At 42.9% G+C, this 27,421-nt stretch overlaps 1 protein-coding gene across 3 annotated transcripts in view; it reads right to left on the bottom strand.

The window, feature by feature from the left end:
• The window catches only part of LOC118397949 (insulin-like growth factor 2 mRNA-binding protein 3), a 39,592-nt gene extending 13,803 nt beyond the window's left edge, over positions 1 to 25,789 (bottom strand). The window contains exons 1-8 of one of the 3 annotated variants that reach the window (XM_035792810.2): positions 25,040 to 25,789; positions 24,059 to 24,119; positions 15,069 to 15,117; positions 10,014 to 10,065; positions 9,772 to 9,835; positions 3,639 to 3,920; positions 2,965 to 3,099; positions 2,655 to 2,777 (exon numbers count right to left, since the gene is read on the bottom strand). In XM_035792810.2, the coding sequence (XP_035648703.1) occupies positions 2,655 to 2,777; positions 2,965 to 3,099; positions 3,639 to 3,920; positions 9,772 to 9,835; positions 10,014 to 10,065; positions 15,069 to 15,117; positions 24,059 to 24,119; positions 25,040 to 25,214 (941 nt within the window). In that variant the 5' untranslated portion in view covers positions 25,215 to 25,789. Of the gene's footprint in view, positions 1 to 2,654; positions 2,778 to 2,964; positions 3,100 to 3,638; positions 3,921 to 9,771; positions 9,836 to 10,013; positions 10,066 to 15,068; positions 15,118 to 24,058; positions 24,120 to 24,781; positions 24,919 to 25,039 lie in introns of those variants that run through there. The other 2 variants (XM_035792811.2, XM_035792812.2) reach the window with 2 other exon arrangements.
• Between the last annotated feature and the right edge of the window lie 1,632 nt (positions 25,790 to 27,421).

Raw genomic sequence — 27,421 nt, 5'->3', positions numbered from 1 at the left:
GCTTAAATTCAAAATGGTTTGCTTTTAACAGTTTACCATTTTTTGGGGGTGGGGGGGCACAAGGCAATGTTAGGCCTTGCAACCCTCTGCATGCACAGTGCATTCCTCCATCACATGTACAGCTGATTCTCAAGATCTTGCACACTAATGAGATGCTATTGAGCCCACACTACTTCACTGAGACAAGGCTACATGCTTTCTGGTAAATTTTGATTACAATACTGGGTGGGTTGAATATATTTTATATGACTAATTATTTTTTGTTAACTAGTAAATAGTAGCCAACAGCAAAGTGTGTTTAAATCATTTCTAAACTTACTCATTTCAGCTAGTTAGTTTTAGCTTGCTTGAGCCTGCTAACTGAGGAGTGTTAATTCACCTGTTTCCATACAGGTTTAATTTTAAAACATTTATCTTACAAAGGAGTTGTTTAATCTAACTGCTTAACTATTTATCTGAACATGGATTTGGTTTGTTTTTTACTATTTTTTCCTAATAGTCAGAGGAAAATGCCACAGGCACTATGATGTGGAGACATTTCAGTGCAGCTAATGTAGAAGGAAAAGCTGTGTACATTTGCAAATACTATGCCAAATAATATGTGAAGAATGCAACAAAGATGCAGAATCATATGGCCAAGTGCATAAAGTTCCCTCAGAGATTTCTGAATGTACTTCGGCCAGCATACACCCCTTCAACCAGACATGCTGATCTACTCATTTGCTGAATGCAAAGTTCAACAGAGTTCAAGTGAAGGTCAAGCAAATCATAGAGAAAGCAGAATGTATTGCAACAATCCCTGATGGGTGGTCGAATGTTTGTGGGTAAGGAATAATTAACTACATCAATTGCCACCCCTCAACCAGTATTCTACCAGAGCAGACAAGGGACAGACACACCGGTCGCTACATTACAGATGGGCTAAAGGCAGTCAATGACCTTGGACCACAGGAGGTATTTGCACTGGTGACAGACAATGCTGTGAACATGAAGGCTGCTTGGTCGTAAGTGGAGGAGTTCTACCCTCACAACACACACATTGGCGGAGCTGCTCATGCATGGAATCTGCTCCTCAAGGACATCATGGCACTGAAAACAATGGATACACTCTACAAGAGCCAAGGCAATGTTTAGTTATGTTAAGGGCCATCAAGTTACAAAAGCAATCTACCTCACCAAGCAAAGTGAGAAAAATAAGAGCACCACATTGAAGCTGCCCAGCAACACCCGCTGTGGTGGTGTTGTTATGTTTGACAGTCTCCTGGAGGGGAATGAGTCTCTCCAAGAAAATGGCTATATCAGTCTGCTGAGATGGACAGCCCCCATCAAGAGGATCCTCCTGGATAATGAATTTTGCAAGAGAGTGGTAAACATCCTGAAACCTATAGCAGTAGCCATTGCACAGATTGATGGAGACAATGCCATCCTGTCTGATGTTCAGACTCTGCTTGTAGAAGTGAGAAGATATCCGTACTGCCCTGCCCACTTCACTGTTGCTCCAAGCAGAAGAAACTGCAGTTCTGAAATGCATCAAAAAGAGTGAAGAATCATGCCTGAAGCCCATACACACCGCAGCGTACATGTTGGACCCCACGTATGCTGGCAAGAGCATCCTGTCTGGTGCAGAGATCAACAAGGCCTATGGTGTCGTCACTACCGTGTCTCACCACCTTGGCCTGGATGAGGGCAAGGTTCTTGGCAGTCTGGAAAAGTACACTTCCAAGCGCTTTGGGATGGAGATGCAATGTGGCAGTTGTGCCAACATATCTCATCAGCCACCTGGTGGAAGGGACTTTGTGGATCCAAGGTTCTTTCCCCCTGTTGCCTCCATCATCCTCCAAATCCCACCATCATCCACCTCAGAGCGCAACTGGTCCTTGTTTGGGAACACACACACCAAAGCACGCAACAGGCTGACCAATACAAAGGTTGAAAAATTGGTGGCAAGCCGGAAAATTTAGGCTTTTTGAGCCTGAGAACGAGCCATTCTCAACAAGGTTGGAAAGTGACAGTGAAGATGAGGCCTCAGTCTGATATCCAAGAGGTGGACATTGAGGAGGTCCAGGGAGAAGACATGGAAGCCTGAGAGGAAGACAACCACGGCTTTAGTTTCTAGACTATAGTTTTACAGATCTATGTTGAAAACCTTTTTGGGAGATGTGACGGATCATTCAATATTCCCCTTTTGTTGTTCAGTGAAATCATCCCATGTGAAGTGTCAACTCATTTAATTAAAAGTTAAAATCGTAACTAAATGATTCCTATCTTTCTATTGGAATGGTTTAATCATTTGCAATGATGTCTACTTATGATAAGGTAAAAGGTTTATGCTTGTCTCCATACGATATGGTAAATATATCCAATGCAAAAAACATCTACATTTAAATGGTATTAATTCACACTCACATTAATTCCCACATAATACCATTAAATCCAAAAGTTTCCTCTGAATATTGCCCAAAATGTGCAACCCTTGTCATGACACACTCATCTTGTCTGCAGTAGTCATTCTGATGGTATGTGCAAAGAACCTATAGATTAAGAACTCCAGAAACAGTCTGCTTCGCAATGCATTCCCAGAAATCTTGGTTTGAAAACTGTGGCTTGTGTATTTGAGTTTATGGGTGATTGTATGGGGATGTTGGTCTTCTTACGGGGAGATGGTGATCTTGGTCTCTGTGTCCACTTCAATCTTTTTTAGGTTCCGTCCTTCCTTCCCGATTAGTCGGCCCACAAAGTTGTTGTGAGCCAGAATCTTCAATGGAATCTCCTCAGTACTGTGGATAAAGGAGACACCGAGACAAGAGAGAAGACGGCTCAATGGGTCAAGTTAGAATAATAATTAAGAATAGAAGTTTGGTATCCTAACATGACTGACTAGGCATGGGCAGTTGAACTCAACATGGTTTTGGAGGCCTGCTAGTTATGTGCGTGTGTATGTATGCGTTCTCCAGCTGAACTCACAACTTGGTGTCGAGGGCCTCCTTCTGCATGATCTCCATGATGGTCCTGCAGGCATTGGAGCAGCCCTCTGGGGTGGAGTGGACCGTGATGGGCTTCTCTGCTGCTCCCGCATTCTCCTTTCTGTGGATGTCGATCCTATAGAGGGACGAGAGAGAGACTGATTTAGAAGGGAAGAGTCGTTTGTGTTACCCTCTAAACAGTCTGTATTATAGCGATTACACTACCGGCTGGTCCCGTACTACTCCCAACCGGAGACAGTCGTTCAATACCTGTGTCCACCCTCCGTACTGGCTCAGTCTCACAGAATCACTAGAGATGGTTGAAAAAGTCAACGTCCATCATTTTCAACTTGAGATGCCTTGAGAGGTTCACATCAATAGGTAGTTGGAGCCAAAATTAACATTCTCAGTGAGTAATTTATTCTGTGGGAGTGAGCTTTGTATTGCCAAGCCTCATAAAATGATATTTATGGATATAAATCAAAGCCATGTTCAGTAGCCAAAAATAGCAGATAGAAATGTCATTAAGAGCTAATATGATTCCTTATTCTACATGTAAGAGAGGGGTGTTTGTTGTACATGCAAAACATTGCATCCTGCTGAATGCACCCAATTAGAATGTTGTGTACATGAATGTGTACATGAATGTGTACATGATCAGGGAAGCAGTCCTACTTTGAGTGTGTCTGTTTTGTGACATTGCGAATTGTGGCTCCTTCCTTGCCGATGATGGCTCCTACGAACTGTGTGGGGACGAGTATGCGCAAAGGGACGTCCGACTGCAGTTTGGGGCGTGCCCCCAGGCCTGGGGAACCCGATCGCAGAGGGCCACGGGGGACAAAGCCCCTCTTACCCCCTCCCAGGGTCGGGGCGACAGCAGCCGCCGTCTCGTCAGGGATGTACGACACCTTCAGGGCAAAGTTCTCCATCAGGAAGCCATTCAGCTTTTCCATCGCCCTGGCAACCACAGAGAAAAAGCCGTCAGTCACTAGGCAGGTTTCCATTGATGCAGGTTTATTTGAGAAAAGCAATGTGTCAAAAAAAATCAAACGTGTCATGGAAACTTCAGATATAGAATACATTTCTAATAGAGAATTTTTACCCATTCGATGGAGTTTAATTCTTATTTTGTTGAATGTTTATTATTGTAACAAATGATGAAAACTGTGCTGTTCAAATAAAATTGCCCTATCATAGGGGGGGACATGTTATGGCCCCAGTTGCATCTGCAACCAAATCATTTCTCTGTATGGAATCCATATCCTATATGTTAGCTGTAGGCTAAATAACCAGACGGGAAGTTAACAATGTCTTATTAGGCAGAAATACATTGTTTTTTTACCCCCCTTAACGCCATATCCAATTAGGATCTTGTCTCATCACTGCAACTCCTTCGATACATGACCCGCCAAACCGCACAGCTTAACACCCGCCCACTTAACCCGGAAGCCAGCCGTACCAATGTGTCAGAGGAAACACCATTCAACTGACGACCGAAGTCAGCCTGCAGGCGCCCGGCCAGCCACACAAATGTTATGTCACATGCGCCACATATACAGTGGGGTAAAACAAGTATTTAGTCAGCCACCAATTGTGCAAGTTCTCCCACTTAAAAAGTTGAGGCCTGTAATTTATCATATGTATACTTCAACTATGACAGACAAAATAAAAGAAAAAACAAGAAAATCACATTGTAGGATTTCTAATGAATTTATTTGCAAATTATGGTGGAAAATAAGTATTTGGTCAATAACCAAAGTTTCTCAATATTTTGTTATATACCCTTTGTTGGCAATGACAGAGGTCAAACGTTTTCTGTAAGTCTTCACAAGGTTTTCACAGACTGTTGCTGGTATTTTGGCCCATTCTTCCATGCATATCTCCTCTAGAGCAGTGATGTTTTGGGGCTGTTGCTTGGAAATACGACTTTCAACTCCCTCCAAAGATTTATGGGGTTGAGATCTGGAGACTGGCTAGGCCACTCCAGGACCTTGAAATGCTTCTTACGAAGCCACTTCTTCATTGCCCGGGCGGTGTGTTTGGGATCATTGTCATGCTGAAAGACCCAGCCACGTTTAATCTTCAATGCCCTTGCTGATGGGAGGTTTTCACTCAAAATCTCACGATGCATGGCCCCATTCATTATTTCCTTTACACGGATCAGTCGTCCTGGTCCCTTTGCAGAAAAACAGCCCCAAAGCATGATGTTTCCACCCCCATGCTTCACAGTAGGTATGGTGTTCTTTGGATGCAACTGAGCATTCATTGTCCTCCAAACACGACGAGTTGAGTTCTTACCAAAAAGTTCTATTTTGGTTTAATCTGACCATATGACGTTCTCCCAATCTTCTTCTGGATCATCCAAATGCTCTCTAGCAAACTTCAGACGGGCCTGGAGATGTACTGGCTTAAGCAGGGGGACACGTCTGGCACTGCAGGATTTGAGTTCCTGGCGGCGTAGTGTGTTACTGATGGTAGGCTTGGTTACTTTTGGTCCCAGCTCTCTGCAGGTCATTCACTAGGTCCCCCCGTGTGGTTCTCGCATTTTGGTGAGATCTTGCGTGGAGCCCCAGATCGAGGGAGATTATCAGTGGTCTTATATGTCTTCCATTTCCTAATAATTGATCCCACAGTTGATTTCTTCAAACCAAGCTGCTTACCTATTGCAGATTCAGTCTTCCCAGCCTGGTGCACGTCTACAATTTTGATTCTGGTGTCCTTTGACAGCTCTTTGGTCTTGGCCATAGTGGAGTTTGGAGTGTGACTGTTTGAGGTTGTGGACAGGTGTCTTTTATACTGATAAGTTCAAACAGGTGCCATTAATACAGGTAACAAGTGGAGGACACAGGAGCCTCTTAAAGAAGAAGTTACAGGTCTGTGAGAGCCAGAAATCTTGCTTGTAGGTGACCAAATACTTATTTTCCACCATAATTTGCAAATTCATTAAAAATCCTACAATGTGATTTTCTTTCTCCATTTTGTCTGTCATAGTTGAAGTGTACCTATGATAAATTACAGGCCTCTCATCTTAAGTGGGAGAACTTGCACAATTGGTGGCTGACCAAATACTTTTTTGCCCCACTGTACATGCACCGAATACAAACTTACCATGAAATGCTTACTTACAACCAACAAAGCAGTTCTAGAAATAGAGTTAAGAAAATATTTACTAAATAAAAGTAAATGATTTCATAAATTGCAAATAAAATAAAAATAACAGGGCTATGTACAGTGCATTCGGAAAGTATTCAGACATTGACTTTATTCACATTTTGCTACAGCCTTATTTTAAAATTGATTAAAGTGTTTCTCAATCTACATACAATACTCCATAATGACAGTGAAAATGAGTTTAGAAATGTTGGCAAATTGTTTAAAAAAAAACAGAAATACCTTTACATAAGTATTCAGACCCTCTGCTATGAGAATTGAAATTGAGCTCAGGTGCATCCTGTTTACATTGATCATCCTTGAGATGTTTCTACAACGATTAGAGTCCATCTGTGGTATATTCAATTGATTGGACATGATTTGGAAAGGCACACGCCTGTCTATATAAGGTCCCACAGTTGACAGTGCATGTCAGAGTGAAAACCAAGCCATGAGGTCGATGTAATTGTCCGTGGATCTCCGAGACAAGATTGTGTCAAGGCACAGATCTGGGGAAGGGTACCAAAATAAATTACTGCAATATTGAAGGATCCCAAGAACACAGTGGCCTCCATTCTTTTTCATTTAACTAGGCAAGTCAGTTAAAGAACAAATTCTTATTTACAATTTAAATGTACCTTTATTTAACTAGGGAAGTCAGTTAATTCTTATTTACAATTTAAATGTACCTTTATTTAACTAGGGAAGTCAGTTAATTCTTATTTACAATTTAAATGTACCTTTATTTAACTAGGGAAGTCAGTTAATTCTTATTTACAATTTAAATGTACCTTTATTTAACTAGGGAAGTCAGTTAAGTTAATTCTTATTTTCAAGGATGGCCTAGGAACAGTAGGTTAACTGCCTTGTTCATGGGCAGAACGACACATTTCGAACTGGAATCGAACTAGGTCTATAGTGACGCCACTCGGGAGCCTTAAATGGAAGAAGTTTGAAACCACCAAGACCTCGTCTTAGAGCTGGCCAGCAGGCTAAACTAAGCAATCGGGGGAGAAGGGACTTGGTCAGGGTGGTGACCAAGAACCTGATGGTTACTCTGACAGAGCTCCAGAGTTCCTCTGTGGAGATGGTTTTTCTTCTGGAAGGTTCTCCCATCTCTGCAGCACTCCACCAATCAGGCCTTTATGGTAGAGTGGCCAGGTGGAAGCCAGTCCTAAGTAAAAGGCACATGATAGCCTGCTTGGAGTTTGCCAAAAGGCACCTAAAGACTGACCATGAGAAACAAGTTTCTCTGGTCTGATGAAACCAATATTAAACTGTTTGACCCGAATGCCAAGCATCACATCTGGAGGAAACCTGGCACCATCCCTACGTTGACGCATGGTGGCAGCATCATGATGTCGGGATGTTTTTCAGCATCAGGGACTGGGAGACTAGTAAGGATTGAGGGAAAGTACAGAGAGGTCCTTGATGAAAACCTTCTCCAGAGCACTCAGTACATCAGACTTGGGTGAGGGTTCACCTTCCAACAGGACAATGACCATAAGCACATAGACAACACAGGAGTGGCTTCGGGACAGGTCTATGAATGTCCTTGAGTGGCCCAGCCAGAGCTTGTACTTGAACGCGAAAGAACAGTTCTGTAGATACCTGAAAATAGCTGTACAGCGATTCTCCCCATCCAACCTGACAGAGCTTGAGAGGATCTATAGAGAAGAATGGGAGAAACTTCCCCAAACACAGGTATGCCAAGCTCGTAGCATCATACTCCAGGCTGTAATCCCTGCCAAACAAATTCAACAAATTACTGAGTAAAGGATATGAATACTGAAGTAAATGTAATATTTCAGTTTTTATACATTTGCTAACATTTCTAAAAACCTGTTTCTACTTAGTCATTATGGGGTATTGTGTGTAGATTGATGGGGGAACAATTGAATCCATTTTCCGCAAAATGTGAATAAAGTCTAGGGATGTCTGAATATTTTGAAAGGGGGAATAGTAGGTTAACTGTTCTCTCTGCTACCGCATGGCATGCGTTATTAGAGTCCATCTGTGGTATATTGGGGCGGCATAGTGGTTAGAGCGTTGGACTAGTAACCGGAAGGTTGCGAGTTCAAACCCCCGAGCTGACAAGGTACAACTCTGTCGTTCTGCCCCTGAACAGGCAGTTAACCCACTGTTCCCAGGCAGTCATTGAAAATAAGAATGTGTACTTAACTGACTTGCCTGGTTAAATAAAGGTAAAATATTAAAAAAATCTGAGCGCCAAGTCTAGGACCAAAACACTCCTTAACAGCTTCTATACCCAAGCCATAAGATTGCTGAACAATTATTCAAATGGCCCCCGGACTATTTACATTGAGCCCCCCGCTTTGTATATAGTTACTGTATGGCAAGAAACTTGGCCCCCGTGATGTACTGTGCTGTACGCACTACCCTCTAGCATCTTCTCAGATGCAAAGCAGTTGCCAGTGATGAAACTGGTCAGGATGCTCTCGATGGTGCAGCTGTAGAACCTTTAAAGGATCTGGGGACCCATGCCAAATCTTTTCAGTCTCCTGAGTGGGAAAAGGTGTTGTCGTGCCCTCTTCACAGCTGTCTTGGGACCATGTTAGCTTGTGGGTGATGTGGACACCAAGGAACATCAAACACTCGACCCGCTCCATTATAGCCCTGTTGATGAGAATGGGGGCGTATTCGGGCCCCCCCTTTTCCTGTAGTCCACGAGCATCTCCTTTTTCTTGCTCAAGTTGAGAGAGAGGTGTCTGACCTCCTCCCTATAGTTGATCAGGCCTACCACCATTGTGTTGTCAGCAAACTTTATTTGTTAAGAGTTGTGTTTGGCCATGCAGGCGTGGGTGAACAGTGCTTTTACACCTGCTTTTACACCTTACACGTGCTTTTACACCTGCATTGTTTGCTGTTTGGGGTTTTAGGCTGGGTTTCTGTACAGCACTTTGAGATATCAGCTGATGTACGAAGGGCTATATAAATAAATTTGATTTGAAATTTGATTTGAGTACAGGAAGGGACTAAGCACGTTCCCCTGAGGGGCTCCCGTGCTGAGGAACGGAGTGTTAGATGTGTTGTTGCCTACCCTTACCACCCGGAGGAGGCCCGTCAGGAAGTCCGGATCCAGTTTCCAAGTTAACATAAACATAGCTACTGTCACAGCACTAATAATATAAAGCTGTCAGTCACAAGAGGAGGAACTTGCTTGCCCCCCCTAGATAGGCTACTGATGCAAAGGTCAGATGTGTTCCAAGGTCAACTGATAATTTTATTTTCTCACTACTGAAACAAGATCTGGATGATAAAAGCATTAGAAGAATCATGTGTATTAGTGCAGGGGTGGAACAAACCCCTGTTGCTCTTCAAGGCCAGGACTGACTGTTCTGTGAACTGCACTAAATGTTCCCATTCATTTTCATACACCGTCCACGCCCACTTTATCAGGAATGGTCAGGGCGCCACACACACCAGAGGGCAGCAGTGAGCTAGCTTTTCTCAGCCAGCATGTTACTCCTATAGCAGCCACTTAGAATGGACTGCTTTGGAGGGTGACGAGGAATGCGCTGCACTAACAAATCAAAGGGGATCAATTCAAATGCAGTGCTGGGAAAAGTGCAAACCACCTAAACAAGTCTCTGCATTCTACAAGAGCAGTCTTAACTAAGAAAAGGTGTGTGCTTACTGTCTGGCCTGGTCCTTGGCACCGTATCGAACGTTGACCACTGCAGTGTCTGTGTCTGTATTTACTGTGGAGGGAGGGAGAACAGACTTAAAACCCACAGGGCAATACAGGTTTATACACTAAACATGCACTTCAACTGAACAGTCACAGACTAACAAAAACCTACTAGAAACAGCAGATACAGAAAAGCTATGGTGTGTGTGTGTGTGTGTGTGTGTGTGTGTGTGTGTGTGTGTGTGTACCTTGCTCGCAGTTCTCCACTGTGCCGTACTGAGCCAACATGCCATCCAGAACCTGAGTCAGAACCACAGGGGAGAGAATGTGACTTGAACCAGACCAGAGTTCCAGTTAGATACCAATGTCTTTTTCACACTCATGGGGACTCAAACTGGCTTTCTAGTGAGTACAGTTTTAGTAAGTAAGCCTTGTGTGAGAGAACGGCCCATCCATCTCCTGTTTCTGTAGCGTGAGGCTGCTTGATGCATCAGTGGACAGGGCAGGACCCTGGACAGGACGTTAGTCTATCGCAGGGGGGGCACAGTTCAGTGCAAAACAGGAAACAGCAGAGCAATTTTAGTTAAATTCTGTAAGATCATACAGGTTAATGCCAACGTTCATAAACACCCAGCAGGTGATCAGGAACACATGCCCTGGGGATACGTTTCCCTTAGGTACACATTTACCTCCCCCAATTCTACATTTAACTATTAGTGGGGGAAATGCAAAACTGACCGAAGGGTCGACGGGCAACATACTACAGCCACATCCCAATGACAAGCCCATGGGCCAATCACGATAAACATTTACAGTTAAGCCACACATTCATCAATATTTTGTATTTTCTATGGATCCCCAGTACGCTCCCTGGGGTCCAGCAAAATTAAAGGCTGTTTATACACTTAAAAACAATACATTCACAAACTGTGCCCTCGGACCCCCTACTCCACCACAACTACATATGTACAGTCCAAAATCCATGTGCATGTGGATAACAGCAGAGCCCTATACTACGAATCTGGTTTGAGGAATTAGCGAGGTAATTGAGTTTAACTCAGGATAAATCGGTACCACCAATGTGGCTCACCTTTTAGCCAAGTACATTTCTATGGCAACGAATCCTCCAGAACTAACCTGCTCCGTGGTAAGCCAACTCAGGTTTAGACTCCAGTTATCCCTGAATGAAGTGTTTGAGAAGTGAGTTGAAGACCAATCAAATTCCTTCATTCTCCGGACCAAATGAGGAAGATGACTGATTAAATATTTTATTCATTAAGTATTTTATTAATTAAAATGAGCTAAAATAGGAATGTTCAAATACATACACATTTGAAACTAAAACGTGCAGTAAAACTTCAGCAAAAAAGGGACTTGTGCATTGATAACAGCTCAACACCAAAAAATGTAATTTGTTCTGACAAGCACACCAAAGAAAGATATGCATAAGGAACACTGCCCTTCTAATAACCCATTTCACATATCCTGCTGAATCTGCAGGTAAACTTTTCATTTAGATTTCGGAAAAAATTAAGTTGTGGCACAGACCATGGGTTGATGTTTCAACATAATCTCATTGCCGAGTTTGACGGTCGACTAGCCATGTGCGACGTGAACACGCAGTTACAAGCCCAGATGGAGCAGGCTCCAGGAAGCAACGGGTACACAACCAATATCTACCATCGTAACATGGATGAAGCTTGAGCTGGAATGTGATGCTGAAGCTCACTAATTTCAAATAAGCCCGAGTACATCTAGCTAGATGTCCCTTCTTATTTAACTAGGCAAGTTAGTTAAGAGCAAACTCTTCTTTACAATGACAGCCTCCTGCAGGAAGGGGGCTGAGATTAAAAATACAAATATGAGCGCGCGCGCACACACACACACCCCCAGGGATACCTAAGACAACATAGCATGGTATCAACACACCATAGCATCACAGAACATGGTACAAACATTGGGCACGAACAGCACAAAGGCAAGAAGGTTGTCATCAGCCCTGTGATCCAACTGGCCCTTCAACACCACCTATCAACCAGGCTGTACGAGTCAAGCAGGAGAGAGATCTTTCTAAATTCGTGATCTTTAATTTCTCCACATTATCAAGCCGAACTGATCTTTATCCACTTGTGAGTCCATAGAGAAAGACACCAAAAATCTGTCAGAGCCAAACCAATCTGGAAAACTTCAACTAGCTAAATCTAATGTTCCTCTTCAAGTGTAGTCATGGATGAGAAGGTGGGAGAGAGCGAGGGACAGGAGTCCAAACACAGCCTACAGGGAGAGGACCTCCAATCATGCCCAGGCTTACTGAAAGCTTCACCCGAGCACTCACAACCCCCCTTTCTGACCAACCAGAGTCGCTCCCAGCCCCCTTTCTTCCAAACCACCAATCCCCTTCCCTCCCGCCCCTGAACTATCTCAAAGACGTCCCATTGGCTGTTCCAGCACTGATCCTACATTCCCTGTGGTGAAGAGCACCTGCATATTCACTGGCTTCCACGTCTGCCCGTCTCCAGGGCTCAGCCAATGAGAATCCAGGCCATTCAGGAAAGGGTGGAGTGCATTCCTGCAGGAAGCGGTGGTTGGGTTGGGGGAGGGGTGGGGTGGGACAGGAGTAATGCTACACATTCTGTGAGAGTGTCTGTCCATAGCACATGGAGGCAACACAGAGCAGGCCCACCCGCCAACCACGAGCTATCCTAGTGAACAAGCCAGCTCTTTGCCTGCATGGCTGTGTACTGAGGCACCATGTTATCTCCCTGATAAGATACAAGGTCTCCTTTATGTCAAAGACAGTTCTGTGTTCAGTCCCTCCCTCCCCCATTCCAACCCCCATCCCGGTCAAATAACCATCAGCTAACTAACATGCTATAGACTACCACCCATTTACACAGCACAAGACAAGCCAACCAGTGCAAAATGCTTTTTGTCAATTTAGAACAGCTACGTCAAAGGTGGAGAGGCTGAAATCAGTCACACTTTGGCCCATGCACTACGAGTTTAGAATGGAAGAGAACGTTGTCCATTAACTCGTTTCTATTCGGTCAAAATGAGACCTGAAACACCCTTTTCTAAAGTAGATGTTTCCTGTGATACAGACCCAGTCCATTCTCTTTAGACAGCGAGCAGAAATGATCCAGGATTATCTTAGACAAGTGGAACTAAATGAGCAACCTGTGGGCAATACCGAAGATGACTTAGGGTTGAGCGTTAAATGTTCATACCGTTTCTGTACCATATTGGGATAAACAGTATTACCAGAAGTGCACACCACGGGCACCATAAAAAAAAAATTATATAAACCTTTTTTGGTGCACAAACAATTTAGACACCAGGAAGCTTGATCCAGGAGGGGTTTGAATGTCTCCGCTGTAAACAAGAAGGAAGCTTGAGATTGACATCTAGGCACTTAGATAGCAAGTTAGCAAACCAAATGCATAGCTGGAGCCTAGCGCTGGATATCATTTGACACGTTACATTTCTTATAGTTCTGCTTAACTTATAGTTCTAAGCGGTGGCATAGCACCCAACCCTGCTGCAGGGGTACAAAATCAGACCGTCAGTAACTGGTAATACTACTGAGAATGAGTGTGATTCTTGAGACAAACGACCACTGGTATAAGGTACATCTCCCAGGCCTACTGAGAATAAGTCTGATTCTTGAGACAAACGACCACTGGTATAAGGTACATCTCCCAGGCCTACTGAGAATAAGTCTGATTCTTGAGACAAACGACCACTGGTATAAGGTACATCTCCCAGGACTACTGAGAATAAGTCTGATTCTTGAGACAAACGACCACTGGTATAAGGTACATCTCCCAGGCCTAATGAGAATAAGTCTGATTCTTGAGACAAACGACCACTGGTATAAGGTATATCTCCCAGGCCTACTAAGAATAAGTCTGATTCTTGAGACAAACGACCACTGGTATAAGGTATATCTCCCAGGCCTACTAAGAATAAGTCTGATTCTTGAGACAAACGACCACTGGTATAAGGTATATCTCCCAGGCCTACTAAGAATAAGTCTGATTCTTGAGACAAACGACCACTGGTATAAGGTATATCTCCCAGGCCTACTAAGAATGAGTCTGATTCTTGAGACAAACGACCACTGGTATAAGGTACATCTCCCAGGCCTACTAAGAATGAGTCTGATTCTTGAGACAAACGACCACTGGTATAAGGTACATCTCCCAGGCCTACTAAGAATGAGTCTGATTCTTGAGACAAACGACCACTGGTATAAGGTACATCTCCCAGGCCTACTAAGAATGAGTCTGATTCTTGAGACAAACGACCACTGGTATAAGGTACATCTCCCAGGCCTACTAAGAATGAGTCTGATTCTTGAGACAAACGACAACTGGTATAAGGTACATCTCCCAGGCCTACTAAGAATGAGTCTGATTCTTGAGACAAACGACCACTGGTATAAATTCCTTTCTGTAGGCAGTACTGCAGGACAATATCCAATTGATAAATTGAGAATGAATGGCAGTAGGTGGTGTGTAGAAATAACAAGAGATCTGACCATGTCTGCATGAGCAAGGTGTGATCTCACAGGCCGGGGATGCGCACACACGTCATGCGTGTCACACTCTTGTTGCACAACGCACCTTACTGTACACCTGCAGTTCATTAGTAGGTCACTCACCTAAAAGGTAATCCTCCACTGTTACACAGACTATCACAGCTCCATTGATCACACACACACACACACACGGCATGAGCACAACAACCAACAAGTCTGCAGCAATGAAATAGATGAGGTAATGTAGGCACATTTGAATTATAATACTGTCATTACCACCAACAAAAGCTTGAAAAAGACTGTCCTATGCTTGCTGTATGCTGGTACTCACCTCCATATCAAGTTTTTCTGGATGAAATATTCTTACAAAATCAACTGCTAAATTACTACCTGTACTAAAAAAGTAAATTAAGTACCAAAACACAACCTATTCCTTTCATAGTGACCCTATGGGACCTACATACGGAATAGGGTGCCCTTTGGTGCGTGAGCCTAAATATAAAAGTACCATAATGAAACAGCCAGAAGAAAATGGCGACCTGCAAGACTAGCCTCTGTTCTAAAGAACTAATGAGTGGATCCAAAACCAAAATGGAACGCAAAGATGGCAAAGAACCTCGTCAGCGGACTCATTAACACCCAATAAAAAGGCTTACATTCACATCCTGCTTCAAAATATTTTTTTAACGTTAGTTCCCATTGAACGGGACCGAGTATAGCTCGTTAGATCCAAAGCTTTACCAATGGACCAATTAACACTTACCTCCCACTGCAGATGAGGCGGGATGTTCCTGATCTGCAGCTTACAGCTCCTAAAAGGAAAGAGAGGGGTAGAGAAGGGAAGAGGGAATAAATGAGTGGATCCAAAAGTCAGCATTAAGGGTTCGTTGGGCTAAAGGACAAATTGACCGGTTCAAAAAAAATAAAGTAATAAAACAGAACGTTAGTAGGTGCCTCCTTCCCTCATACAGAGCACAGAATGCTGGGAGAGGTGCACAAGCTGTGGACATGACTAATGTTTTAATACCCCCCCCAAGCCCAGCGGGTGTGCACCAGAGGGAGGAATGGATGGAGAGCGGAAGGGAGGGAGAGAGAGGCTGTTACATTGTTGGACTGGTAGCTTGATCGTGTGGAGAAACTGTTCAAACCAGCTGATAATGAGAAGCATCGGGTGGGAGAGAGGGAGGGAGGAGAGGGGAGAGCATGGCAAGGAGATGGAGGGAGGAGAGGTAGGGGGAGGAGAGCATGACAAGGAGATGGAGGGAGGACAGGTAAGGAGGGAGGAAGAGAGATAGGAAGAAAGGAGGGGAGGGGTATGGAGGAGAGAGGAGCAAAAAGGAGAAAGGCAGAGGAGGAGAGTGAGCGCAGAAAAGGGAGGGATGCCAAGCCCAGGAAAGAGGGAACCTCCACTAACTGTGTCAAAGCAGAGAGAACAGATGGGGATTCAGAACGAAGGAGCGCTCACATCACAGTCAACAGGAGCACAGTGGCGCAGAACAGACTATCCTACCAATTACTGTTAGTATTCAGAATGTCCTGCATTTCAAACCCCAAACCACATTTTGAAAACGTTTGGTTTCGATGGAAACATTGTGAATACCAAGGACAAATACTTTAGAGGTCATACAGATGTTTGGTTGGAGTAGTGAATTGTAACGAGTCTGGATTTAAACAGTTCAGGTGGTACAGCATGGCGCTTGCAATGCCAGGGTTGTGGGTTTCGATTCTCATGGGGGACCAGTATTGGAAAGTAGTATGAAAAATGTATGGACTCACTACTAAGTCGCTCTGGATAAGAGCATCTACTAAATTACAAAAATGTACAATGTAATTTGGTGTAATTGTGACAAGTTTCATAAAAAGGTGATCATTTCAACCACTGAGTTGCTCTAAAGTCTGCTCTAGTCCACCACCTGTTCCCACACTAAAGGAACACAATGTACATGCAGCTGGGAGTTCCAGGGCAGACTGTGACCCCTACTCAGTTCTACACAGACCGTACACCCACCCACAACACACATCTATCCAACACTCCTAACCAAAACCAAACCCCTACAATCTTACTGTAAACTTCTCCCACTGACATCTAGTCAAGACAAACGACACCAAAACCAACAACTTCCACTAGGACCAAAAATAAATAAAATCCATATCATGGCTAAAAGTACAGTTTTGACCAGGAAATTATGACTTGGGTGTGTTTACCATGAAATGTCAAAAGACCTTCTGACATCTGACAAAAAATACATTGGAGACGTTGTATTTTGTGGGTCAGGACTAAAGTGTTGCAGAGCAGCAATGAGCAGGCCTCAATTCTTCATCTGTATTATTTGTTCCTCAAGTTCAGGATGTCATATCACACTCCTGCTCTTCACGGACTTAAGTTTAAAAGAGTAGAGAAGTCTAATAGACTATACAATCGAAGTATGATTGGTTCAAATTGAAAACATGCTTTCCTACTCAACTGGTCTTAAGCTGTGCAAGTCAATGAGTGAGTCAAATGTTAACATTTCCACGAACAGGCTGGTTGGTAGCCTTAAAGATGTTTCTCAGCCCGCCACCCACACAGCCCAGCTCACACTTCATTATATGAAGAGAGAAAACAAGCTTTACATTGGAGCATACTAAAACTGTGATGCACAGAAATCCACATCTGCAGTCTAGAAGGTTTGTGGGCGTCCATGCATGCAGGACTAGGCCACAGTGAAAACTTAGTAGGGGAAAGTTCAATGACATTTGCCGTTAGTATTCATTTATTTCCAACCCCCTCACGTACCACAAGAAGATTTACACATTCTTTAACATGCACTCAATCTTTAGGAACTTTAAGCATTGTCACATCAACAGGGCCTCAAATTAAATTGTATTAATTTATTTGGACCATAAACATAGATATATTCTAAATGGCGAATTGTAGAAAAAAAATACCATTAAGCGTCCGAGAGGAATTGCAGCCCTTTCCGGTCTACTGTGCCATTCCTGGCTGATACAGACCCCTTTCTCCGTGTGCACGTTGCTCTGCATTGCAGTGGGAATGCTGTGCAAAATGTGCAAATGCACCAAGCACTTCAAGCCAGATTAACCTATAGCTCCACACACACGGACAAAGTCAGCCGGGGTATTGGGGGTGCATTCCCTAGTCCCAGCCTTTGATTTGGGAAAAGGGGTGGTTTGGGGGGACAGACACAAGGGCCCTCTGCCCTGTAGGGGTGGGGCTCACGTTTCCATGGACACAAGTCCACTGACAGAAACATGGAGGGGTGTGGGGACCGTGAGGGCTGAGTTGTGATGCAGTGCGTGTGTGTAAAACCCATAGGAGGAATCCCATGTCGAGCAACATCAGACTTCACCACATCCAGCCCCGTTTCTCACTACCATGATCATCCATGTCACTACCCCTCCCCCACCATCCATCTTATCATACAAACAATACAACAGAAACACCGGCACCTACACTATAAATCCATGTCAGGAAACACACAAAAACACACCCAGGTCTATGCTCAACGCCCATCCATCCACACTCATTGACTATTCAGTATGCAGGCGTTCTGAATGACTGATCTCAAAAAACTGCTCACTTTCCCCTGCACTCTTACATGGGCCATTCCCCTGCACTCTTACATGGGCCATTCCCCTGCACTCTTACATGGGCCATTCCCCTGCACTCTTACATGGGCCATTCCCCTGCACTCTTACATGGGCCATTCCCCTGCACTCTTACATGGGCCATTCCCCTGCACTCTTACATGGGCCATTCCCCTGCACTCTTACATGGGCCATTCCCCTGCACTCTTACATGGGCCATTCCCCTGCACTCTTACATGGGCCATTCCCCTGCACTCTTACATGGGCCATTCCCCTGCACTCTTACATGGGCCATTCCCCTGCACTCTTACATGGGCCATTCCCCTTCACAACAAGTGTCCATTCTGCAGTAAAAAAAAAAAGCAAAAATGTAAAGCAAAAAAAAAAGCTAAATTGGTTTGAGCTAGAATTGGAATATTTCTAAATTAAATCTGATAATTTGCATGCATAAATAGCTAAAAATTGTACTTCCCTGCAGCATGGTATGCAATGGTTCTGTAGCATAAAACTCCACACTATCACAGTGTCTCTTGCTCCATGATAAGCATGAGTGAGTTGAGGGACCTTTAGTCCCACTAGCTAGATGGGACAAGTGGCCATAGAGAATTTCGGGCACCCCCGTGCTTCTATCCAAAATCCCTTCTTTGCAGGTTGGGCCCCACAGTGACCTCCTGACCCCAAATTCTTTAATAAGAGCTGGGAGCTACTACTCCTCACAAAGCCGCAGTTACTGGGTTAGAATGACCATGGAAGTGGGCTTTGCTTTTACGACTTACGATTTTTTTGTCTGTTGGTTAAATGAATAGGGCAATGGGTGTATTTTTTTGTCTGTTGGTTAAATGAATAAGGCAATGGGTGTATTTTTTTGTCTGTTGGTTAAATGAATAGGGCAATGGGTGTATTTTTTTGTCTGTTGGTTAAATGAATAAGGCAATGGGTATATTTTTTTGTCTGTTGGTTAAATGAATAAGGCAATGGGTGTATTTTTTTGTCTGTTGGTTAAATTAATAGGGCAATGGGTGTATTTTTTTGGTTTAAATAACGATGGTTAGGATTTAATGACCTACGCCCTTAGCCATTTGATGAGAATATTGCTAATATTTTATCTACATGTGCAGTTTTAGAACGTGTGAGTAAGTTACTGTGCCAATACAACTTCAGATTTGTTGTCTGGTATAAAAAATATTTTTTTAAAGGTCCTAGACTAATACTAAACTAGGTTAAAGTTGAACCATCTTCACAAGGCAGACTGGTACGAGTTGTGGAATTTTACATTACTGACATTCAATAACACTGATTCGTCAACACTTACACAGCAGCTTCCTACTCGCCCCTTGACCTGCCTGAATGCACCACACACGGGACACCTCAAATCATGCAATTCTTTATTTTTTTTAACAGATAGAAGTTATATTTTATTTCAGAGTTCTTCTCAAACTAATGAATATAGCTTTAATCAGGTCACAGTGTAACATGTTATAGGGTCTGTGTGTGTCCTACAAACTGACTAGTACAGCTAATAGAGCATGAAAGTTAACATGAAATAAGCAAATTAGTGAGGAACTATAAGGAGCCAAAATACACCTACAACCTAAATGTCGGTGGTTGACCGCTGGGCCCAAAACGACCTTAACTTATTGCATTATTACATTTAACGCCTGTAACCCCTCATGATCAAGCTACAGCGATTACAATGTGTAGGCCAAAGACCAACAATGACTATGGAAAATGTCACGTTGGAGTAGGACTAAGGCAAATGGCACCAAAACTTAGCCCACCCACCCCAACAACCTGCATGCACCCCTCCCGCCACATGCACACCTCGATGTGCCGATCCCACCCAGGCCCCCAGTGTTTGGTCTGGAGTGTGGAGTCACGAGCTCTGCTGGTCGGCTAATGCGTAGCAACCTAGCGGTGCCAAAAGCCCTTGGCCCTCATTTAGAAACCATGTGCATGTACAAAATATGACCCTAAACATGGGTGCTCTAGTTAACACGCTAAAGTTGCCATTTACGTTTTAAAAAACAACTTGAAGTGAGATTGTGCTCAGCTTCCCACAAACTTTAGACCGTGTGTGCACAGTTTCTAGTGGTGGAACTATTGCATTGCAAGCAGCCAAGTATTTTGATAAAATGGCGGATAAAATGGACGCGTTTGTTCATAACAGGTTAATAACAATTTGCAATTGTTTGTCGTTAGTGAGAAGAAAGATCAATTTAGTTTATCTTGGCATTCTAAAATATTTAGAGATAGGGATCTATTTTGCTAGGCTATATTAATGATATTATTTCCATGATAATTGAGGGCTCCAGAGTGGCACAGCGGTATAAGACATTGTATCTCAGTGCTAGAGGCGTTACTACGATTCCAAGCTGTTAACACAAGCGGCCGTGATTCGGAGTCCCATAGGGCGGCGCAAAATTGGTCCAGGTTAGGGTTCGGCCAGGGTAGGCAGCCATTGTAAATAAGAATTTGTTCTTAACAGAACTGCCTGGTTATATTAAAGGTTAAGTAAACGTTAATTCAATTGCTGAATTTTTAAAAAACCTTTTCTGTGATGTTTTCATACTCACCAGGTAGCCTATAGGCCTACAACAAGTTACAATACCATTCTGATATTTTGTTTAATAGGACACTTATTTATTTACTACTATTTCAAGTACTTTGATCTATGCTGTCTAGTCAGGAGCTTAGTTTAGTAGTAGAATGGACGATTACACTGCCCTATCACACAAAAAGGCAGTAACTGCTAATTTGGTCAGAAATGTGTTATTTATTGTTGCAAAAATGACTACATGCTTAATCATGTGAACAAGTATCCTGCCTCTATTGTATTGTGTTTTGGAGAAAATTGGGGTCATGTTAGCAGTAACTGCATAAAGTTACTGTAAAACCAAGGTAAATAAAAACTATTTTTCTCAGTTCCATGCTATGAGCAGTTACTGCCTTCTTGCATGGTAGGGCAGTATAGGCTACTTCCATACGTCTCAACACTGTGTGTCACTTCAAATTTTGTGTGTAGACAATATTTTATTTGTAAACATAATATATTTTCATAACCTTTGCAAAATAAATTCCTCACCTTTCTGGCCTTGATGGGTTCATATTCCCGAGGTATCCTACAACAAATTAATTGGGCCCCAGTAGACAAGCTATTTTTAAGTATTTTTCTCTATGAAAAAGGTAGGGAGCATAGTTTATAACAAATAGTAGAATTTAACAGGTGAACAGCTCATCTTCTGCATTGAAGTGCGTATGGCTACCACGAAATAGACATCGTTGGCAGTGAAGCGTATAGGTTAAATAAAAAGTAAATACAAAACGCCTGTTTACAGGTCCACAGCTATTTGCAATTGAGTTTGTCTTTCAATAACGTTGTCTGTCAGGTAGCCTTGGACTGCAGAAAATGTCATGGCTATCAAACCGCCAAAGACCTTTGATCAAGTTCGCCATTGCCATTTCCTTCAGAAAACTGCCTCGGCCCAATTCCAATACTTCCAAAGTTTGTAGAAAATAGGGTTTATTGTTGTCACCATAAAAAGGTGAATAATGGGCATTTTTCAGGTGGAGTAGTAATGCTTGTTTGTTCGCAGAATTTCAGGACATTCTGATTTATAAATGGGAAACATTCGTATGTATGGCGTGCGCCAAGTTTGTAAATCTTTAGATATTTTTGTACGAGCGCAGTCTTTTCAGAAAGGGCGGCCATAAATAGTGTGAAATTTACGCAACAGTTATGAGGCCCCTTGTTTGCCCTAGAAAGCATATGTAAATTACAATCCCCAGAACGGCTAAACAATTTATAGAGACGTGTTTAGGGCTCTAAACTTTGTTGATAAGGATCAAGTTCCATTCCAGTGGTGAATCCTTTAAAAGTTCGAGATAAATCAAGATACTTAATTAAATAGTGATCCATTCTGACTACTACATTTGTAGTCATAAATGACCACATGCTGACAGATCAATCACGGGACGGCAGGTTACAATGAAGCTCATGCCCTCATCAACACTGGACCTCAAAGGTAGTTCAACTACCCCCTCCCTAATTAAGCACTGATTTAGATCTGGGACACCAAGTGGGTGCAATTAATTATCAGGTAGAACAGAAAACCAGCAGGCTCTGGACCTCGTAGAGCAAGACTTGAATACCTCTACCTTCGACATTAAGGTTGACTCTCAGGCAGGATGAAAATGATTATATTGACCACGATCCTTTGCTAGTAAAGGCCACTTTCACCATAATCCTTAAATATTTTTTGGGTGCCATTCAGCAATATGGCGGGTTTCAAATTCAAATAGTTCCGGCTTCACGTGCCATTGGGAGTTTTCCACAGGAATAAGTGGATGACATCAGCGCTATCACCATCCACTGGTTTTAATGTCTACAGTCCCACCCTGGAACACTGGAGGACACCAGGAGCCTCTGCCTTCTTGCTTGCACTTCCCCTTCCCACAAGTTCAAAGGTTAAGTTGTGGTGATTGGCCGAGCCTCCAGCTGACACTCAGCGGGCTGGAATGCAGAGGGGCCCCAGTGCACACCTCAGTGTGTGTGTGATGGGCAGGATACTGTTCCCAGTCGCTCCTATAACCTTTCCTGTGGCAAAGGGGGGGACTTAATATTTTTTTCTCTCCTTTTTCTGTAGGTGGAGGCCAAAAAGCACCAGGCTTACACTTCACTACATATATTTTATTTTTTTATTTAGCTAGGCAAGTCAGTTAGAAGGCCTACCTACTATAAAGGCCTACCACTACAAATCGCCAGTGTCTGTACACGTCAAAGACTAATTATTTAGCAAAAAATATCTAGCACTTTGGGAGGGGAAAGGTCAACAAATTGACCAGAGTGATTTGGCTTTTCTTTTTAAAAAGGTTAATGATTCCATCCCACTAATGAAGGAGCTAAAAGCAGTAAACGCATTTAGGGGGAGCCCTGCGGAAGTTCATTTTGGCCTTAACCTCGACAATTCAATGCATGGACATTTCAAAGCATGCAAATAAATATGTCCATTATAATAATTCTATATTTGAAATATGTTAACACCATTTTGTGCAGAATGTCAATAAAAACAGATTATTCGATTTAGTAGGCCTAAATGGTGGTAACGGCAATTACACAAATCATAATTAGGTTTAACTTGACTTCAATATACATTTTTAAAAGTTGACCAGATGCTTGTTTCTAATTCCTTACAAACATAGCAGTAGCCAAACATAACAGTAGCCTTTATCCACTGCTTTTAGCTCAAATTATTTAAATCATTAAAATGCACAACACATTAAAGTGCATTTCGGCTCTAAATCCTCTTCCTCCAAATCCTCAAATGATTTCAATAATTACTCATTTCAATGACAGCAATTAAAATCCAAGAAAGGTTTCATAAAGGACTAAATGTTTCATGTGGCGGGTATCCTACATGCCACGCCAAATTGTTGCATTTTTTTGTCCCTTCCACGTAAATGGGGATCAATATCGCCCCAGACTAAAGGCTATAACTCAGCATAGTTTAATCCTGTTGACTGTAGCCTACACGGAGCTACATGGTCTTTAGCAGACCGGGGGTTTTCCGAGTCCATCTCGTGCACCATCACAATGAGCGAGGAGAGCAGAAGCATGGGGCAGCAAGGGAGAATCACGGTCAGATCCTTCTCAAATGGACGACTTCAGAGGGCCTACGCCTTAACACACACATTCATACATGTACACACACCTAAGCAGGCCCAGAATGCTATTGCTGCTTAAAATAGCCCTACAGTTTGCAAGTGTTAAACACTTGGAGACTTGCACTATATAGGTTAACTACTTCCACAGATGGAATGGTGTCTAAAATAAGGTACATATTTTTTTTTTTAAACAAGTCGCATATTTTAGGTCGCCATAGGCTTGACGGTATGAGATCCTTCATGCCCGTATAATTCGACCTCTACACACACCCTATGAATTTCTGCTTGCCCCAAATGAACAAACATTCCGTCCCTTCCTGCTGACGCCCCAAACACACTGACTACAAGAGACAATCAGACCACTTCAATCAAATAACGTTACAAAAATAACATTTTTCCAGAAGTGTCGATGGAGAAATGTACAATTTGGCTGAGGACAGCAGCAGCCCCTTATAGCGTAAATTGATCAGTTGGACAATAAATGAGTTTATAATCAGAATTTACCTTTGACGTTTAGGGACCGAGTGCTCCACTTCTATGAGTTTTCCATGTAGTTCAACTTTACCTATAGTGAGGAGAATAAATGCAAATTTTAGTTCACAATTAGTTAAGTTCTCTTCAACTGTTCTCATAGGCAGCCAAAAGTAGGCCTCAATTGTAGTTTATGACCAAAAAGGCCTGGAACGAAATAACGTTAATTTCAATCGGAAGCACAATTGTGTGACCATTCAAATGACAGAAATTACTTTATTTTCACCGAACTTAACGTGAATGTCTATTCTAAAAGGTTAAATATGGTATCGACGACAAGTATCCGACACCCGAGCTCAATACGAGGATATTTCGTAAAATCGTAATTTTTTATTTCTAGATTGTGGCCTGCTAAATGCCACTGTTTGTCCCACATTGCGTACATTTGTTGTCGTTTCTAAATTGTAAATAAAAAGTCGTTTGCATTAGTCTTGCATTTCGTTGGCCTACATTTGACCAATACACAATTAAGCCACCTGGTGTGTCAGCATAGGGCACATGCACTGTGTGCTATAATTTAACAAGTTAGGCCATACTTCCATTAAGACTTTGTTGGTCCACGAAGAGAGTGCAAACTCAAAGGCGGCAACAAAAGTAACAATACAGAGTTACATTTAATCGAAGTGATCCATGTTAGACACAAGCCTGCAATGTGCGACCACTGCCTGTGTGCCCCGTTGCTATGAATGGCGTTACCTTGGACAGGCGTTTCTTCCTTCCTTCACTCAAACAAGTTACTTCAACGTTTTTGTACAATATAAAATTCACACTTTGAATTTATTAAAGGCATGGACTATCCTTCTACGGTGTCAGGAGCCAAGCGTGAGGCAAGGAGACAAGCTTGGATACACCCCCACCCTATTGGGCTCCATGCATCCATCTACAGCGGTTAAAGTAAACCCGTAGCCATTTCCGCAATAAAGCACCGTTCGAACGCCTTTTTTATTGTCTCACCTGAAAGAATGTCGATGGCCATCATTGCTATCTTTTCATCGGGGCAATCCACGAACGCATAACCAGTTTTGATGAGAAACGGACCACTGTGCGGAATCTTCCACTGCTCAAAGATAGTTTCCAAGTCCTCGGCACTCGCCTCTTCACTCACGTTTCCAATGTACAGCTTATTCATGGTCTGCGCTGAAATTGACAATCTTTACGCAGAAGGAAATCGTGATTTGCTCTATCGGGTTTGGAGTCGCCAAAATCGCCTTACTACTCAACGGAGTGGCGGTGGCGTGCTTCCCCCAGTCGTTGAAGCCACAGATATATTTGACGGGCAACCTCGTCGCGTTTGCGCTTACTCGCCTCTTCTCTATCGCGCAAAAAAATATATATCTTAATTATTTATTCAGTTTCTCCAAAACGATAGCTGACTGAGTGAAAAAGGACACACGACTTTTTTGTCTTCCTCCAAACCCCTTGGCAAAGAGACAGATAAATTCACACGTTAAGGCTCGTGCCCGCCTCTGAATAAAACCAATATGAAGAAGGGGAAGGGAAAAAAAACTAGGATATTCCGGCTTTTTTGAATGAGCCACGTGTTCAAACTACAAATCAACCCTGCACGTGAGGAATCCAAATTGCTCAATTAAATGTTGGATTGGAAATATGTCACGGGAATCTGGGGTGGGGACCGTAGTCGAGAGAAAATGAGGGGAAGGGTGGATTGGTGTTGGGGGGAAAAACCTGGCGAGCTATGTGAGTTAAGATATTCTGTGAGAACCCAGTGTATCTTTTACTAGAATCACATTTGTGTGCCTTTCTCTGCAAAACCTCGCTTCCCATTGGTCGCTGGTCGAAGTAGTAAAACAGCAGTGCGCGCACGGATATAGCAAGGGGCAACAGTGTTGCGCGCACGCGAGACTGCGGTGGGTGTAGGGTAGGCATACTATAGAGAACATTATGGTGGGAGAGGAAGAAGGGGGAGGTGCCATTCATAAATTATAACATCGATCGACATAATTTATGCATGTGAAAGACATTTGAATTGAATCAATGAAAGTTTAGAATGCGTCCTCCTTAGGCCCATGGCCCGGTCAACATGGGAATGACACGCTTACTACCAACCACATGACGGCATCCATCTTCTCTAACAAGATTCAGGTGGTTCCCTGCTTTAGTCTACAATACAGATTTGTCCATGTCCACACGAAATGGCAGAGAGGGGAATAGGGTGTCTTGGGGCGAGATTGCTTGTTTGTTTTCGAAAACCCCCATCTGGAGAAGAAACCTATAGTAGAACCTACTGCATATGGCGAACCGCTTACTATATATATGCTTTGTTCAGAGAGGGAAGGTCTCGTCATCCAGAGAAATGCCCCTAGCGAATTGGCGACAACAAGCAAGCAGGTTTCTTTCAAATACAGTCTGGCTGGGCTTAGTACGTTAATTCAGATAATTAATTACACTTGTTAAAATGTATCCAGTATAAAAGTGTAGTTTGGGGTAGATGAAATTCACAAACGTGCAACTTCATTGACAAGTACCAAATTACTAGGCTACATTTACCATACGTATGATCTCAGTCCGTCAAATATCCATGATGATATTCAGGCTAAAATTTATAAAAAGATGTTCAGCTAAAGACATTGAGGGAATAATATAATGAAAGTAATTATACTTGGTCTAATTATTCTACGTTATAAAGTGGATTTATATCTGCTCAATAGGCCCACATTCGAAACGCATGCATGGCCCCTGTTGAATTCCGTTTTAGTGATTTTATGCACACATACCTGAGCAGAGTTGGATAGTTCATAGTTTAGCCAGTACCTGTACAACTTGTTTAGTACTACGCAATATGCATGGGAGTGCATATAGTTTATTCAGCTGTTTATTCAACTTTTAAATAATGTGTGTGATCAACATCTAATGCCATCTTCAAATGTATACTGCAGGAAAAGTTCGTAATTTTGCTTCTAGACAACTTAAGAACAATTGAGGATTTCAGTTTTATGGACATGTTCATGTTAGGCATAAGGACTTGTCAAAGCCTCAAAAGGTAGGCCCTCTGCTATGGCACACTGGCAGCACTTTAGTTCACGTACTCTGAGCTGGCCAAACAGAGTGATCTACTATTGGTTGGAAAGACTGACCAATCACAGAGCTCATTCTCACTCCCCTACCACTCTCGCTGGCTCGAGCTCAGCGTGTTCAGTCATTGGCTATTTTGCACCGCTATTCTATATGAATCAGCGCGCGAAAGAAAATGTAGTTTTTCTACTTATGAATAAAGGTGATAATCAATTCTTAATCTAACGAAATAATTAAGATGCAACTAGATACATGTTAGGCTACGCCACAAAAGCAGTCCCATTATTTGAGTTGGTAAAGTGA

This window comes from Oncorhynchus keta, chromosome 19 (assembly GCF_023373465.1).
Source record: "Oncorhynchus keta strain PuntledgeMale-10-30-2019 chromosome 19, Oket_V2, whole genome shotgun sequence".
Classification (NCBI taxonomy): domain Eukaryota; kingdom Metazoa; phylum Chordata; class Actinopteri; order Salmoniformes; family Salmonidae; genus Oncorhynchus; species Oncorhynchus keta.
Note: the sequence above shows the minus strand (reverse complement) of the source record. Positions and strands in the feature narration are given on the sequence as shown.